At 36.4% G+C, this 18,638-nt stretch overlaps 1 protein-coding gene across 1 annotated transcript; it reads right to left on the reverse strand.

The window, feature by feature from the left end:
* Window positions 1–1,624: 1,624 nt before the first annotated feature.
* On the reverse strand, window positions 1,625–14,889 carry LOC105033598 (adenylosuccinate synthetase, chloroplastic). Its single transcript, XM_010908463.4, has 4 exons — window positions 14,319–14,889; window positions 3,195–3,887; window positions 2,792–3,103; window positions 1,625–2,011 (listed from the first exon to the last, which is right to left on the reverse strand). The coding sequence occupies exons 1-4, from the start codon at window positions 14,694–14,696 to the stop codon at window positions 1,841–1,843; spliced, it is 1,554 nt and encodes a 517-aa protein (XP_010906765.1). The 5' UTR covers window positions 14,697–14,889; the 3' UTR covers window positions 1,625–1,840.
* Between the last annotated feature and the right edge of the window lie 3,749 nt (window positions 14,890–18,638).

Consider the following 18,638-nt stretch of genomic DNA (forward strand, 5'->3'; position numbering starts at 1 on the left):
TCAAGACTTCTATTTTTTCTATCTACTGATACTCGGTTGGCTCAGCTTTAGATTGAATCGGCTCATCTGCATGCCAAACGTGCCACAAGGAGTTTCAGATAGCTTTCTATGGTCCAATTTGTTTCTAGATTAGACTTGTGTTTTCAAACATAATTTGTACTTGCTAAATAGTGCACCTAGACTGGATTTTACTGTGAAATCTTTAACTTCTTTGCTTCAAATCTTGAAGGTCTTTAAGTCTTAGAATTTAATTTTTTTTAAAAATACAATCAGAGTAAAATAATTAAGCATATTGAGAAAGCCTACAATCACTATCAAACACATCATTAGTAAGCATAATTTGCTATCAAATACCTTTGACATCATCCAAATTAATTTTAGAACTAATAAGAATTTATGGAAAGATAACAATCGATGATGGATCAATTGTAGAAAGCCTCAAGAATCAACTTAAAGCTAGTATCATAGGTGCAATCTGACCATATGACAAATTTTAAATCCTCTTCAATTAGGCAAATTGAAGAACCAATTGATAAAACTTTAACCAGTAACTCTCTGTCACTAGTAAACAGAAAGTCTTGCTATCTGAATCAGTAGTCCAAAAGTATTTAGAAAAGTATTTTCTATTATTTTTAATGTTATTTTATTACTTTTTAGGTAAATTATATCTTGCAATTTTAGGAAACCATTCATAAAAAATATCCTCCTCAATGTACTATGCTTTCATTAGTGAACTGTAGAAATCAACAACGCTTTTCCTCTGCGATTCTTCTCAAGTTTTGTATGGTCAGTGGCTGCTCAGGTATCTGTCAACATGGTGGCTTGAGAGGATATACTTGTGAGAGGCTGGAAGTTTTCTACCAAGACCAAAACTAAATACGCAAGGCTAAAGATCCAGCAAGAAAGGAAGGTGCAAAGTCTTATAATTATTCCATAGTTTTAGATTAATTGGTTCTTTTGCTTCTCACTCTATATTACTTTTCTTGACCTTCATACTGTCAAGGAAGGCATTGCACAACAAGAGCTGGGGCAGCTAGCTAGATCGATGTTGATAAGAAACCTCGCCGAAGAGCTCAACGTCCAAGAGAGGCATGGGGAGGAAGGAGATGGAGGGGCAGCACAACCAAGAGTAGCGAGCATATCAAAGAGAAAAGGAGAGAGGAGAAAGTGGATCCAACGTCAGATTCTGTCTCAAGTTTGATTTCTCTGAGAAAAATAAAAAAAGAAAAAAGAAAAGAAAAACTCTAATGTGCCCAGAATAACCTAAACTATTAATTTTGGACGGCCGCGTTAAAAAAATCAAATGAAATCCCATAACCATGAAGGCTCGCGTGATGAAACTGTGATTCTATTGAAAAAAAGTGAATCCTAATAGTCCTTTACCGAGAACAAAGACACAGATTGACTTGAAAACTGTGATCAGTCTCTTGTCTCAAGTCTAATGCAATTATGTAAGCTGCAATTTGCCTTCAAATCTAGTCCAACTTGCCAACAACCAAATTCACAGCAGTGCGTCTGGTTTTCAGGTCTTAGATAAAGATGCAGAAAATACCAACATCAACCAACTACAGATTAATTACAGGTTCTGCACACCCGACAGAACCCGTGGCAGCACAAAATAATATTTAGTAGATTTCAAAAGAAAGAAGCATTTTACCACCAAAATTTTATTCTACAGATTTAGGATATTAAAATGACAAAACAATTTCAAAGACGTTCTACATTAACTGTAAAGCTCTTCCAACCTTGTAAAATTTTTTTGTAAAAGTTCTTACACAGATTAAGATATTAAAATTTTTTTGGAATTCAGATGGTAACCGTTCTTATGAAGAAGCTTGAATTATTTGTATATGAGGGCATCGCGACCTGGTCCAACACCAATGTAATGAATGGGTACACCAACAATCTCTTCTATCCTCTCCACATATTGACGAGCAGCTTGGGGGAGATCTTTGTACTTTCTGATGGAAGAAATGTCACTCTGCCAACCAGGCAGCACTTCATAGTCAACCTTGAACACAAAACAACAGGCACGTCAGAATCTAGAAGTGCAGAGAGGAGTTTGAAAGGAAAAAAAAATCAGCCTCCAATCTCAATCAGGAACCAATTTGTGAGACTTCCATGCAGTCCTAATCCATCCTAGCTGCATTTAGGATAAGAAAATGTGCAAGATCCTTTTTATCTCCAGGTTCAACAATTGAGAAAATCTCAGAAGCATATGGTTATTTACTAGTTCATCAACTTGCATGCTTTTATCAAATGTTGGTATCCAAAATCTACAGGTATAAAATATGCTAAAAATTGTTTAAGAAAGTGATATAATAAGGAAAAAATCTAAATCAAATACAAAAGCACACATCAATGAAAGATATAAATAGGGCTAAAAGAAAAGGAAAAAGAAGCAGGACCACAATATTAAACTTGAAAAAGAAAAGCATCAGACAATTAAAAGCTTTACAGAAACCTAAAGATATAAAATTTATCCTTATATATATATATATTTTAAAAAAACTCAGGTAGAAACTGTTTAGATGGAAATCTTGCATGCAGGATGACCAAGGAGTTTCAGCCAAATATTTTTTTCATGCAGTGATCCAACCATAGCTCTGCAAATTAACCATGTATTTTGAGATAAATATAAGCCATAATACCATGAGAAACAAAAAATAGGACAGGAATTTGTTTTCATGAAAGCCAATCCACCACCCGAATACAAGAACGAAATGTTTAACATACATTCCAAATAACACAATAGTTTAACAGACAACCCCAATATTTATCACAAACCTACCTGTATTTGCTCCAGAACTTGAAGATCTGCAGGGAATGATTCCACTCTTTTACCACCAAGTTGCTTGTAAGAAACACCCAGTTTAACTTCTGGAAGCTCGGACAAGACATCAAGCTTGGTCAGATTGAGAGCTGAAAACCCATTAATCTGGCAGCAATATTTAAGCGCAACTATATCAAGCCAACCACAACGTCGAGGACGACCTGTAGTTGTTCCAAACTCCATTCCAGCAGCCCTAAGGAGATCACCACCTTTACCTAAGATTTCAGTTGGGAAAGGACCGGAGCCAACTCTAGTTGTGTAAGCTTTTACCTGCACAAAAGGGAGGAAGAGGAGATTTAATATGAAAACGTCATAAAACTCAAGAGAAAGGATTTGGGAAGAAAAGGCTGATTTTTCTTACCACTCCTACAAGATCACCAACACATCTTGGAGCAATCCCAAGGCCTGTGCAAATCCCACCAGCTGAAGGACTTGAAGAAGTTACGAATGGGTAAGTTCCAAAATCAATGTCTAACATAGTTGCCTGACCACCTTCAACCAATATTTTCTTGTTCTGCAAGATAGATTCATTGATGAAGTGCACGGTATCAGCAATAAAGGGTTCCAACCGTTCAGCAAACCTCTTGTACCTCTCAACCTCTTCTTTGAGCATGTCAGCATTATACTTAAATCCCTTGAACCGTGAAGCTGCATCTCTTAATAAAATATCAAGTTTCTGACGAAAAGTGTCCATATGCCTGAGATCACCAACTCTTAATCCATTCCTTATTGCCTTGCTAGAATAGCATGGTCCAATTCCTCTCTTAGTTGTCCCAATAAAGGAATTGGCAAGCTCTGCTTCTCTGAGCCCGTCTACAACTTGATGGAAATCAAACAACAAATGTGCACGATCAGATACTAATAATCTTCCCTTGCAAGAAACTCCATTGGACTCCAAACCATCCATTTCTTCAAATAATCCAGGAAGATGCACTACAGCTCCATTACCAATAACACACAGAGTTTCCTCATTAAGGATTCCTGATGGAACAAGATGGAGAGCAAACTTTTTGCCCTCAGCATTATAGATGGTATGTCCAGCATTTGCTCCACCCTAATACCAACAGAAATAAAGCTTTAGGATAAGCAGCCAAAAAAGGAAAAAAAAAAAAGAACGGCCATAATTGAGGATCAATCACTGAGAAACTTTATTACCACATTTCACAATTTTTTTGAGTTAAATGAATTATGTAGACAACAAGGTTAGTTTTCTCAGTACAATAAATGTCTCTTATAGTGAAGCAATTAACCTTATTCAGCAGGATTAACAAACATCTTGACTTCCCTTAAAATATTCTCACTGAAGAAAGCAGCCAACATTCTCAACCTATTACTTCCAAGTTCCATCGATTAAGTCAATTATCTTATACTTGATTTTGGTCAATATTTAGAGCCAATTACTGTACATTCTTTGGCATGTAAATTTTTTATATTAAAACAGCAGTTTGATCCATGAATGCTCAGATGAATATAAGTTAGGAACATAGTGAAAATTTTGCAGGACAAGGGTCCAAGAGAATTTGCAAAACTAAAACAAAGTACCTCAGTTGCAAAGGAAAATTGAGGTTCCATTAATACTTGATGGCTAAGAAATAAACCAATGTGATCATTTAGCTAATTAGATTTCTTTATATAAAGGAATAGAGATAGGTGAAGACATTTAACAGAATTTGGGGGCAATGACGATGCCACAGGAAAGTTAGGCAAGAATCAGATGCACATGGAACTAACATAAAAATTTTATGAGACAATTATAATGCACACAGATATTTACAGATTAAAACATGGCATGGCAGAGGAGTTTCAGGCATAAGCATTGGAGAGATTAGAATTTTGGGTGTGATATGTATGTGGCAAAAATCAGCTACTAAATTTAGAAAAAGTGAAAGTTGAATCAATCAGCCTTAAAACCATAGCGAGATGATGCAAGCATGAGTAGCAAGAATCTGAGATTTCACTAATATAGGAGGTGACCAAATTTGCCTTCAAGGATCAAGGAGAAGGAACAATCCTGTGGTAGCATGGACATAAGTTGTATGGTGAGATTTGGAGAAGCTGGCAATGTTGAAATGCATAGCTGTTAAAAGAGTTGAATCTTGAAGGATTCAGGAAGCCTTTGTTCTATTGTAACAGATTTGATGGATGAACGTCAGCTCATGAGTTTGTATCGCAAGTAGTATGTATATATCAATGTGTTGATTAAAAATTTGACAGCTATACTAGAATTGATGGTTTTGCACTTAGTTTAAAAGTTCAATAAAAGTAAACATAACAAAATCCATAACTGAACAAACATTTCTCTAATTAACCAAACAGGGAGGTGGATGTATCTTAGCAGGAAAGCAAGAGATATCAAGAAAGTAGAGTCAGAAAAATGAAGTTGGACCAAGATGTCCAAACTCTAAAGCATCTACAGCAGCCAAAAAACTTAGAAACAGCACAAATGCAAAAGCATGATCCATCTCCAGCACCATCATATGAAGAATGCATCACCCACAAGTAGGGGTGCAAGTGGTTTTCCCACTTCCAATACTGAAATGATCCAAATTAATCCAGTCCAACTTGAACTGAAGTTCTTTTGATGCTGCTTAGGTTCAGAAAAGAGACCCATTTTAGAAATATGGATTGGATTTGGACTACTAGATTTCTAAACCGCAATGAACCAACCCTAACGAATCCAAAACAAGTATAATATATACTTCAAATCCCCCATTGCACGAAAGAAATTTGTTCTCTTTCTGTCATGTAGTTAGTCAGTAATATATGCTGTTACCTATAACCATAGTTCAAAAACCCAAAAACTCCATGAGAAAGTCAGCCAAGTTGAGCTGACTCAAAGACTCCATCATGTACCTAATGAGCCTAAAACATCAGGACTTGATAATAAATTAATAACCAAAAAAGATATTATACTGTTATAAAATACTTTAATAGCATATATAATGACGTGCATATATAGATACGTGTAAATTAAAGAACCATAGAAGTAACCATATGCTGCATTTAATCACCATATTTTAAAGCATAAAATGATTAAAAACTCTCAATAATACACAAAAAGAAAAAACAATACATCATTTTAAGTTGGTCTTTTGCATAAAGTTATACTCTAATTTGGCATGAAGTTATACTCTAATAGTAGATGCAATATAGCATAGAGGATTTTCAGAAATAACATGGTGGATGGTTTATTCAGGTCCTAATGAAGCCAACGTCTAAACCCTAGCCAAATTGGCGAAAGAACCCAAATTGTGAAGAGGAAACTATAGCATGAGAGAAGGGAAAGAAACATGTAAACAAATTTAAACTTGTTGTAGATGGTAGATTGGTAGATGTGCTTAGGGCTTCAGATAATGCAACAGCTAGTCAAGGAGGAGCCACTTGGTGGTTGCCAGCGGATGACACTTGTGAAGAGCAGGAGAGCGGCTTCATGGTGGCTGTTGGGTGGCACCTGCGAGGAGCAAGAGGGGAAGGGGAAGCATTGTAGTGATGCTAGTCACTATTCACATCCAGCAAAACCCCCCAACGGCCACCTCAACCTGAAGAGGGCATGTGGGATAGGGAGGAACTGGGATCATTGAAACAGCCATCCACTCTCTGTTATGGTGATACCCTAATTATACTCAGTTACACCTGCATATCACTTGAAAGGAGTAGGACTTTTGAAAAATCAATAAGAAAGTGGGTATATGCATCATCTAAGACTAGGTCTAATCCAGGTTTGAATAACTCGACAAGTTTACCAAGTGAAATTCAATCCAAAGACTGTGTTTTACACAAGTCGCTACAGCTGAGTCAACAGAAAATCTACTGAATTGAGTTGACTTGGTTTCAAATTGACACGGTGAGTTTTAAAAGTATGTTATAACTATAGGTGGTTATCAATCAAATCTTGCATAGAGTATGTTTTCGCTAATATCTACATTTATTTTATTATCTCATGTTTACAATGTAATTAGATACTCAATTTAGTATGCTTATTTATGGTTTGTGTTAGGATTATTGTTGACCCAATTTAACCTGAAACTCTGATGGATTGACAGAATTAACATTATATCTGATTCAATCCAACTTGAATAGAACTGGATTAGGTTTGGCATCAATTTTTTGACCTAATTCAAACATGGATTGGATCAAATTGTGCCCTACCTGATCCAACCTGACAGACTTGCAGCCTTACCAACAAATAGCTTTATTAGTTAATCAATCAACCATTATTTGGGTGCAAGCTTCTTTCACCCCGAGACACAAATAATGCATATGTTCCAACTTTATTTGGGCCAACTATATCAAAAACTCTAGAAGATACAAATCACATATTCTGTTTATGCATCCAGTTCATCTGGTGATCATGTGATGCATGTGTAATGACACTCCAGAACACCTTATATTTTGCTCTTAGGCATTATGATGTTGTATACCATGATGAACAGCGTAAATCATCTATTTGTCTCATCATTAATTTCAAGTACAAGGAATAACTAAGGTAGCTTTTGGCATCACTACCAATTTTCAATTTTTGTGAAAAATAAATCCGATTTCTTTGTGTTTGAAAACCAAAAACCCAAACTTGTGTGGTAGTCACTTGATTGTGTTTGGTGGCGGTGGTGACGTTGGCAGCTGGCAATTGGTAGTGGTGGCTGGTTGCTGCTGGCTGGTGGTCAACAGCAAATGGTGATAGTTTTGGTTTTCAAAAAAAAAAAAATTGAAGACCAGACTTTTTTAGTTTCCACAATTTTTAGAAGCTGGGAGAAGGTTTTAAAAAAGTTAAAAATGGAAACTGGATTACAAAATGCCTTTTCTGCCTCTATTTATGTGTTTTTGAAAACAAAACCTAGAATCTAGAAAATGGAGGTGATACCAAACAGGGCCTAAGTTGGTCATGCACTCATGCGCTGTGAATGTTGAAGTCCTTACCTTCCTCAATATAAGCCAATCACAAGGTTGTTTCCTCCATTTCTCATTTTGTTTCTGGTTTTTATTTGATGTGTCATACAGTTAAGTGCTATAGTGCATAAACCTTGGTTAAGGCTCTTAAAGTCTTTGAACTATCCTATGGTGGTATTTGGGGAAATGTTTCCAAGTTGTAACTTGTATTTAAGTCTTACCTGGCTGTGGCTTCATAAACAAATAGACCTATAATTACCTTGCCCCTGCTTGGCTTTTTATGTTATTCTTGACATATATAGTTGGCGTCTTTGAACTAGAGGAATGGTTCTCTAAGGATGTAGATTTCATTAAGGGTCCGTTCTTTTGTGGATAAATATCATAGAAAACTTGGTCAACCTTCTAATTGACTAACTTACGCAATGTTCTCATGCTTTTTAAGATAGATAAGTTACTTTTTATTAGTAACATTTACCCATAAAATGGAGAAAAAATCTTATCTACATAGGGGATGGTTAAATCATTTTTCCATCAATCAGTAAAGTAAAGTGGGTATTTAATTTTATTCCTAAAATACCCCATCCTCATTTCCAATGCCTCCATCATTCAATGCCAAATAACTCAATCATCCACTTTCTCCAAACCTAAAAAGCATAAAGGATATTATAGAAAACATGAATAAATTTTAGCAACTTACTCAGAAAAGTAATAATATAAAAGAACATGGGTAATAGATTTCGAAGCCACTTTTCCATGTTTAAAAAAATATGGATAAATTATTTTTCTATCTAAATGTTGTCTAAAAAATATGTACCTAGAAAAATATATATTCCCAGATAAATTTTTTATCCACAAAAAAAAAAAGACCCTAAGGGCCCGTTCTTTTAAGGATAAAAAATTTATCCAGAAATCTGTATTTTTCTGGATAAGTATTTCTTGAGCAACATTTAGATAGAAAAATAATTTATCCATATTCTTTTATGCATTAAAAAATAGCTCGAGAATTTGTTATCCATGTTCTTTTGCATCACTAGTTTCATAGATAAGTTGCTAAGATCTATCCATATTTTTCATAATATTCTTTATTATATAAATATTATTATATATAATAGTATAATATAATATATCATATAATATAATATATTATTATATTATAGTATTATATTATTATACTATATTATAATAAAATAGTATAGTATATTATATTATAATAATTTATTATAATATTATAATATAATAATATTCTATATTATATTATTATTATAAGGTTAGGGGTTTATTAAGAAAGAATTAAAAATATTATTTTCTCAATTGACGGAAAAATGATTTAGCCACCCCCTAGATGAGTAAGATTTTCTTCCATTTTATGGATAAATGCTATCCATGGAAAAGTAACTTATCCATCTTGAAAAGCATGAGAACATAAGTAAGTTGGTCAATGAAAAAGTTGACCAACTTTCCCATGATATTTACCCACAAAAGAATATGCTCTAAATGTTTTTTAATTCCTTGCTTTCAGATATCCTGGGGAGCATAAAAACTTAAATGAGTTAGTTCATATTTCCAAATGAAAGTCTAATATATAGTTCCTTTCATTATCTTAGTGATAGAAGTTTATTCTGATAGTCCCTTCCATCCTGATTGTGTCTTTCTTTGATATTTAAGCTTAATTGTTATATAGATATGCTTGAGCCAGCCAATGTCTTGTTGACATCCCTATTGTTAGTGCCTTGATCTGATTTCATATGTAGACCCACCAATCATCAACAAAAAATAAATAAATAAACAAATAAAGGCAATGTAATAGCTCCAAAAAGGAACATATTGTCTTTTCTACTTGACCAATTGCTTGGCACATGCTAGTATGCTGCTAATCATTCATGTCTGTGCTGCAGTTTATATTTCTGGATCCTGTTTGCCTCATCTTGATCCATACGGTTGGCAATTTCTCGTGGTTATTTTTTTCTGTAAGATTTTCTAATCTATTTTTGTATGACTTGATCTATATTGTTTCAATTTAAACTCTACAGTTTTTAAGAAATTAAATTATTTGGACAAATATATACTTTTACATCTCAGACTACATTTTACTATACCCAAAAGGATCACATGCACCTTGATCGCTCCATGTATTTGTTCTATACATTCTCAAGCAACCACTCTCCTAGCAGAAATGCCAACACAAATTCCTCCACATACTGACATGACTTCCAACTCTCAAATCTTTTGGTAATCATTGATGTCAACATAACCCACTTCATTGTTGATGTACACCATGAATTTTAGGGTTTCTTTTTCACTCTAACACCTTAATCTACTTCTTCAAACAAGGGTGATTTTCCTATTATTCTGATCAACACGGCCATGCTCCAATTTTCCACTCTATATATAAGGGCATTGTTATTCTTGAGTTTTTATTACAATACTAGGAACCTAGCTACTTATGTCTGGAGCCTTAGCAAGAGGAAATAACTAGACCTTCCTAGCATCTACTAGCTTAACATGTTCATTACTTTTTATTCTAGTGTGATTGGAAGTAGGATGAAGTTACATACATATGGATATCATGTTTTTGCTTCTTTATTATTTTCTTTTCTTATAGGGTTAACATACGTTACATGCAGAGTTGTACTCAAAGAAGTTGAAAATTAAAATATGGACAACTTCCAACAATATTGTGTGTTTCTTTGTTATTGTTGATGAAAAAATTAGCTACACTGAACCTTATTATGAAGTTGCATATAAATTTTATGTCTATAAGCTGTTTGTCATATTTGTAAGACATTAGCACCGACATATAGAATATAGTTGGAGACACCACCAATTGTTCAAATTAATTCATGTTTAACTAGTTAACAAGCATGACATATGTAGAAGAGGCTGGTGGAAATGGAGCTGAATGTATCTGAGCAATACATGACTATTATTATATGAAGATTAATCTTCTTATTTTTCTTAACATATGCATGGTGCTCCTCTAGTTTTATGAGAAACCCAGGTAAAGAGAAGAATATAACCCTGAGATCAACAATCTAGAACCATCTGACAATCTTAAGGGACCAACCAAGGAGATTGTGTATTACTTATTCATGCTATGCAATAGAAACATATAGATCAGTCTAAATATTTTCCTGCTATAGACAAAATTTTGATCTAGTTTAATTGTTAGTGCAGTCCTTTTACAGAGCTGAGTGAGTTCACCTACCCATGTAGATGCCACACAATGTAATAGTATAACTAATGATGAAAAATATAAACGACTGATGGCCATATAGCTTATTGACATCATATTATTGCTGAGACATCTAATCATGCCCACATTGTGTGAGAAATCATTTGGTCTTATCCACCTAAGTCCTTCAATAAAAACATCAGCAGCATCTTGCTCTGACAAAAGTTAGATTATTTCCTCCTGTTCTACCTTAACCTGAATAATGACATCACTTCATTACATGTCTTCTAGAAGTCAACCATATATCCCTACAAGTCTATGGAATATCCAATTCAATTGATAATTCACAATCCACTTCACTGTGCTCTACATACTGTTGGAATAGAGAATTTAACATGGATAATATCTTGCTACTTATATAATCACTCTATCATTAAATTCCCCATATGTTTATGTTCATATATGGCTGATAGCTAGCATACTTATGCCTTAGACCAAGATTCAACATCTCAGTACTGGATCCTATATCGGTACCAACTTATTACAGTGTTGTATGTGGTATAGTACAAGACGGCAAGACGTACTGAGTGTCAATACAATACGAGACTGCATACCATTTCGGTGCCAGTATGGTATGGTATGGTACTAACCGATACGGTAAACCTTGCCTTAGACCGTGCAGCACATTTGACTTTTTTTACAGTTCCATGTAATAAAGATTTGTCCAACAAATGTTTGATTACTGGACAGAAGTCTTCTATTAATCTTAGAGCTAGTCAGATTTGGTTCTCTATAACATGTCACTTGAAGATGTTTATGCTTTGTGTTGCACAAAATATTATTTGCTAAAATGACAACACTAAAGCATCTTTTTTACCATATGTAATAACATATCCTACAAGAATACATGAATTTACTTGCTTTTCCACAATAATATAATGAATCTAGATGTATGACAGTTCAAACAATACATTCTCCAAATAGATTATACTATTTGTGGTTTTCAGAAATTTCAAATTGGTTTCATTGCATTTTGAGATTAAGTGGAAAGACACAAAGCTTTGCACCAAATGCCCATCATATTGAGAAAGATCTGGAGCATATTTTCATTTGCCAACAAAATAGCTCTTTTAAAGCTTGCATATTGGTACAAATGGAAAATGGTAGTGCCTGCAATCTCCAGTATCAAATACTTAAACTTTGCTTGAAACTATGAATAACATAACTAGCATTTTCCAATAAATACAATGACTTCTACAAAGACTCTCAATATTGTAATTTTTCTCCCATTCTTTGTCAAGGTCATACGACCACTATGAGATTTTTTTGTAGCTATATTCCATGATTATCCAATTCCAGCATGAAAGTGTCACACTGTTCCTGGATATCATCTTAAACCTATAAATTATTTTGTTTAGCTTCAAATTTGTGAACTGATCTATAAGTCAATGGTTACTCACTTGCTCCTATCCTCCAGGTGGCAGAGGTTCTAGGTTCGAACATTGGAATGGGTGTTTCCCCAACTTTGAGAGCCAGGAAAATTTATGACATGAGTTTTGCTTCATATAAAACAATAAAAAAAGGAACTTTCACATCTATTGTCCTCGGAGTTTTGGTAGCTAGGTGATCTCCAGTATGCTTAGTGTTCCAAGGAAAGTATTGCTCAGGTGAAGCTTGTAAAAAAACCCTAATCTTTATTTGCAACTGCAATAGACTTTTTGTTGCTTTTAGTTCAATCTCAACATATCAACTGCATAATGTGTATCCATTAGCTACTTGTTTAGCTTTATATCTTTCTACGGAGTGTTTTGTTTAAATAACTAGAGTAGAAAACCATATTCCCAAAATGGAAGAGGGGAGGGGGGGATCGATAGTAAAAACTCATTTAGACTCCTTACTTTCTATGGACAAATGTACAATTTCTGAAGCATCATATAGCTTAAAGCTTATGCTTACTCTTCTATAAGTTTCTTCCATTTAAGATGAGCAATCACTCTCACTTCATGCAGGTTTTTTTTTTTTGGAGACAAATATATGAGAGAGAGAGAGAGAGAGAGAGAGAGAGAGAGAGAGAATAAACAAATTTACTAACGAGATGAGAGGCACAATTTTCTTGCTAATCAAACATGCTTAGTTTCATCTGCGTTGAGGGAATTTGCTTGATTGGGTGATAATAGTGATGCACAAGGTTTTACCCTGAAATCTTACATATACACATTTTCTTATCCATGCATATGTTTGTATTGCCCTGAATAGGAATATTTGGTGAATAAAGCTGACCCCAAATAGTTGGAACAATGCTTTTGTATTTATGCTACGTTATTCATTTTCCCTGGTCTGCTATACCAATATGAAGACATGTTTTAAATAGATAGACATGCGTTTTTTAAATATACATAATATTAAGCCAATATGTAGAACTTTAAGATTAAAATTCTTTCTAGATATATGCAATTGTTACTGATCATTACATGCATTGCATCATTTTAAGTGATTTGTCACAGAAACTAACATTACACAATTATCCATACATGTTGACAACACAAATAAGGCCAAAATTCATAATGAAAGCTAAAGGACATGTAGCTGTTTATGAACTAACAACAAATTAGTGTGGTTTACATTCTGCTGATACTGAGCTAAGGTCACACACTATTAGTTACATTGATTTATTAACTTCTTGTCCAGAACAGAGCAATGAATTTTAGTTATTACTGCGCCTGATATGTAGATTTGGCCTTCAAATAATTTAACAAAGAGAAAAGAAAATCATCATGAAAGAATTCTAGATTGTATGGAATAAGGTTGCTCAGGACAGATGAGCACAGTCTCGGAACCAGAAAGCAGAGCCCAAACTCATATTAGCATGAATTGCTATGTGCCAATCTGTATTAACTCCACATAAGTTTAACCAGGCAAATTTGCAACGATGCAGACCATCATCTTAAATGTTGTATAGAGATACATAGGTATGTAGGGTATGTTTGGTTGCAAGGAAATACATGGAAAAGGAAAAGTTTTTGAAAAACTAGTTATAAAACATTGAAATTTGTTAATTTTCTAACGCAACAAACAAACAGAAAATTAGATTTTCTGATAAAATTAAATTTTCTAAGCAAGTTCGTTGCAACAAAACATGCCCTTAGCGACTTTGGCTTTCCATGGAAATCCCAAAATATGGCTTGTATATGACATGTTGATGCAAGCATTAAAGGCTGACAGCCTCCCGGATCCATCCTTGTTTAATCCCTCTTTGAACTACACTAACTAATAAAAACCATACCGACCCTAAACACCATAACCCTATCAAACGAAATCCATCTAAAATACCAAAATAGAGTTTTTCTTTTTTCCTTTTATAAATTACACAGAGAGTACAAGAAAGAAATAGACATAGAGGGAGAAATGGACGAGAAAAGATATTACCTGACATCGAGCGACGATATCAAATTGCTTGGCGAGAACATCGACGAGCTTCCCTTTACCCTCATCCCCCCACTGGGAGCCCAGCACGCCGGCGACCTGGCTCAGCGACCCGACCCGATCGATCTCTCCGCCCTTCTCCACTTCCGCCACCGCTGGCACCGCCGAGGCAGTCACCCTGAGGGAGGACGAGGGAGGGGAGGCGGCGGCCGCCACCCCCGCCCTCCCCGACCGCTGCGGATCCTTCCACGGGCCGACAAAACTAGGGACCCGTAATCTGCTCGGCAACCCTGCGGAACTCCAGTTCCCTCCGCCATCGGAAGTCCACCGTCGGCGGGGAGAGATGGACACGGGCTCGAGGGTGAGAGAAGAGACGCCCATGGGTTTCTAAGCGAGAGCGAGCGAGCGGGCGAGAGACCTACAGACCTTTCCGGCCTTTGTACAAAGATGAATTCGGAAAACCGGAGGCGATTCAATGAATCCGACCTGCCGGAAAGGCCGGGTCCAAATCCAGATGTAAACGCTTTCCGAATTAGGTCGGATGATTCCTGGGGGCTTTAACGCCCATCTGCAACGTAACTTTAGCTGGATGCCAATATGATCGCACTCAAAAGGTTTACCATAAGAAGGGGTAGAACAGGTTCTTCCATTGAATCATTTTTTCTTCTTTTTCCTTTTTGGTAAGGCATTGAATCAATTTCAATCTACTAGGAACCTTTGAGTGGCTTGTGGGAGCTCAATCAAAATTAGAGTTGGACACATCCCATCATATGAAAGGAGTTTCGGATGGTCATTATAGGGCAGTTTTCATGTTTGAAAAGAGATGATTTTGAAGTTAATAATAAAATGATTCCAAATCACTTAGAATTACGGCAAGGATGACCATTATTCAGGTCAACAACAGTTTTGGAAATGTCCATATAATCAAAAACATTGTTAATAAAATTTTGGGGGACTAGGAAGAGTAAAGTAATAGAAATAATGCTTAGAAAAGAAAGGAAAAGAGTAAAATAAATAGTAACGAAAAGAGAAATTGTTGATGCAGGAGACCAGCAAACTCACCGTAAATTATTTGGGATATTTTGGGTTGGTCCTAAAAAGATGTAGATATGCAGTATAGAAAGACAAATATGATTGAACTTCTAAAAGCTATAAAAGCTATAATTTTTTTGTATGGCATCTGATCAAAATAATTTTATTTTTGAAATTGGGTAGCTTGTGATGTCTATAGCATTGCTTTCACCCTTGCAAGGGATTGACACAAGTGGCAATCAAAGCCATACAACAATATGTAGAATCTAAAATAGTTAACTAAAGTAAAAGTTTTCTTTTCAAGAAACACTTTGACCAAACATATCTTTCAATTCAAGCAGAATAAGAAGTAGTTAGAGAAAAAGCTTTTACAAAAAATAAAATAATATAAAATCTAGATTAGCTCTAAAAGGATTTTAGTTCTGTTACTGCTGAAATCGATCAAGATCAGAAGACGGACATCTGGTAACTTCGAGTGGAGATGCCAGTGCTGAGCAACCTATAAAATAAGTTCTCAAATCGAAGGTTGTGACTCCAGCGAGGACCCTCCAATGCTCAAGTCAGAAAAGCAGAGAACAAAGAAGCAGCAACGGATTCTCTGAGAGAAATTTGATTTGATTTACTTAGGTCCTTTGGGTTCTGATTGTTGATATAGAAGAATGTCGAACAGCTGAGTTGTTAGCGTGAGATTGCATGATCTCGAGATTGTCGGATCATTGGACAAGCTAAACTGGGTGAGATAACTTAGCCTTTAAATGCTTCCGCGAGATCAGGAGAGATGGTTACGCCAAATTTTATCTTATTTGGGATAGACAGCTGTCGCGCATGTCGAAGAAAAAGTCAGCTGAACAGCTCAAATACAGATCAGATCTTGGGGATGCCTCAGCTCAGCACGGAGATGGACTCCTCAGCTCATACGACGGTCAGTGATCGTATTAATGATCTGAGAGCTTGACATGTGTTATGATATAGCACTGATCTGAGATGCTTAGGGTAATCACCGTAACACTATCCCTTACTCCTAAGTATGAGAATCAGAAGAAAGGAGTATTCCAAAAGTACCTCAGATCCAACGTCAAGCACTTCTGCTTTCATGCCTACTTTTGTTGCATTTAAGATGGATGACGTCAGCCTAATATGATTAATACGGACGGATGTAACTGATGGGACCACTCAGACAACGGTCTCTTCGAGATTTTAATCACTTTGTGGTGGCCTTTCATTTTTTTTCCTCCTTTAAATTTGCTCTTTCAAGGCACGGATAGGCACAGATCTTTTTGTGTTGATTGTCCATCATGATTTTTTGGAGCAAGATAGATTCATAGCACGTGAAGAGACTTGAGCAAATTCTGGCTCGTAGGAGGCAGGTTATGATTTCGATTGTTGAAACAGGACCCACGGTCAGGGAAGAAGAACATGCTGTCCCTACCATTGAACCCACAGTCCAACCATTGGAAGCTGCGATGCAGGGTTCTCCAAAGGAAGTCCCAATCGGTGGGGTGCCGACGAAGATGGCACCGAAGATGAGCATCGAGGAATATTCTGAAAAAGATCCGACTGAGGAAGTATAGATGGAAGAGGTGGTTAACAACTCGGAGAAAGATCTGAGATATCTCTGGAGATGACGACTCCTGTTGGGTATTTTCTTGCATCCACTGCTCATGTAGGACCTTCAGATCTGATGCCTGGCACTCCATCCATAGGAGAGATCCTCCAATCTGCGGTGGAATACTTGAGGAACCTCCTACCGCCAGTCGAAAAGTTGTTTCTCAATGAACAAAGGGGGGAGAAACAATCTGTCGATGCCTTGAGATCCCTTACACATATGGGTTAATGTCTGGTGAGCCTCGTTAGTTCTCACCTTGATGCTCCGACGATGGAGAAAGAGGAGATCGACTTACTGAAGTATCGATTGAATTATCTGGAGAGGGATAACACTGAGCTAGCTAAGGAACTCAAACTTACAGAGGAGGCTCTTTAGGAGGCCCAGGAGTCGATTCTTTGTCGGGATGAAGAATTGTGACAGGCTAAAAGATGGATCGAGGCCCTCAAACAATAGAAGTTTAAGGCTGATAGGAAGGTTGAAGACCTCGAGGGGAGGATTAAAATCCTTGAAAAACAAAGGTCTGAGGTTGAGAGAAACTGTCACCGGAGCCGTGATGACCTGGAGCACTTGAGGAGGACACTTGAAGCGAGAAGAGGTTCTCCAAGTTTTGAAATTCACTCTCAAAGGAGCCTCAGCAGTGGTCCATCCAAGAGGATCAGAATCTCCAAAGAGACGAGCCGAGAAGAGAGACTTCTTCGAGGGGATGGGCGTTCCACTTTCAGGGGAGTTCAGATTTCTTCGGAGCTGTTCTCGGGAGTCCAGGAGATTGGATCAGAGGTGGAGCACCTGAAGAAGAGATGGAAAGAGAGAGATAAATCATAAGCTTCTCTGGGAAAAATTTATAGATTAGGGGATTTTACTCAAATATCCTGAAAGCAGGAAAAAGTGGCTAGAGAAATAAGGGGCTAAGATCATAGCCCAAGCTTGCAAAGCGGCGTTCTTTGTAGACTTTAAGAAGTGCAAGTCCATTGTCCAAATACATCTTTCTCCTGACTTCGTCAAGCATCTTTAAATTGATTGTCTAGACAAAAATTTACAGGCAGTGTCGTCGGATAGCTGGTCGCGGTTTATAATGACGTCCTATTTTTCTGACAAGGTGGACAAGATTGATGCATCTATCTAGACCAAAGGCATTGTCTGCACCAAGGAGTACCATCTTGCAGACGACTGCCCGATGATCTCCCTGAGGAGTGATTCATGTCTTTTTCTTTTTTTATATTTTGTGATCTGAGGCTCCTGATCTTGTACTAGAGTCTCCACAGGAACTGATGTATTCCTCTTCTTTTGATGAATAAAAATTATGCTTTTTAGTCTTTAATGTATGCTCAGCCCTTGACTGTATCTATGAAACTTGATTAGGGTAAATAGCTCGGGTGGATACTTAGTCTGTGCTATGCTTCAAATAGGACATGAGCCATGCTGAAGTTAGGGTAAAAATTCGGGATGGCTCCTATTGTCGTATAGATTTCAAAAAGATCAGGATTCGAATTGCATCCGCATGGGAGAAATTGGAGTATGTCTACACCTATTCCTCCGAAAGTGGTGCAAAGTGTGATTTGCTTGCCATTGATATTAACTATTATATCGACGGCAGCAATCATGTCCCTTCGCAGTCTTTATATATCACGCATACGCTAGTCTTCTGTCGATGCACGTCTTCTGTAATTAATGCATTGATGGAAGGT

This window comes from Elaeis guineensis, chromosome 13 (genome assembly GCF_000442705.2).
Source record: "Elaeis guineensis isolate ETL-2024a chromosome 13, EG11, whole genome shotgun sequence".
Classification (NCBI taxonomy): domain Eukaryota; kingdom Viridiplantae; phylum Streptophyta; class Magnoliopsida; order Arecales; family Arecaceae; genus Elaeis; species Elaeis guineensis.

Coding starts and splice junctions, on each gene's coding strand:
- LOC105033598 (XM_010908463.4), bottom strand. CDS start 14,696: ATGGGCGTCTCTTCTCTCACCCTCGAGCCCGTGTCCATCTCTCCCCGC. Junction 3,104..3,194: donor TTGGTGATCTTGTAGGAGTG/GTAAGAAAAATC, acceptor CCTTTTGTGCAG/GTAAAAGCTTACACAACTAG. Junction 2,012..2,791: donor AAGTTCTGGAGCAAATACAG/GTAGGTTTGTGA, acceptor TTTGTGTTCAAG/GTTGACTATGAAGTGCTGCC.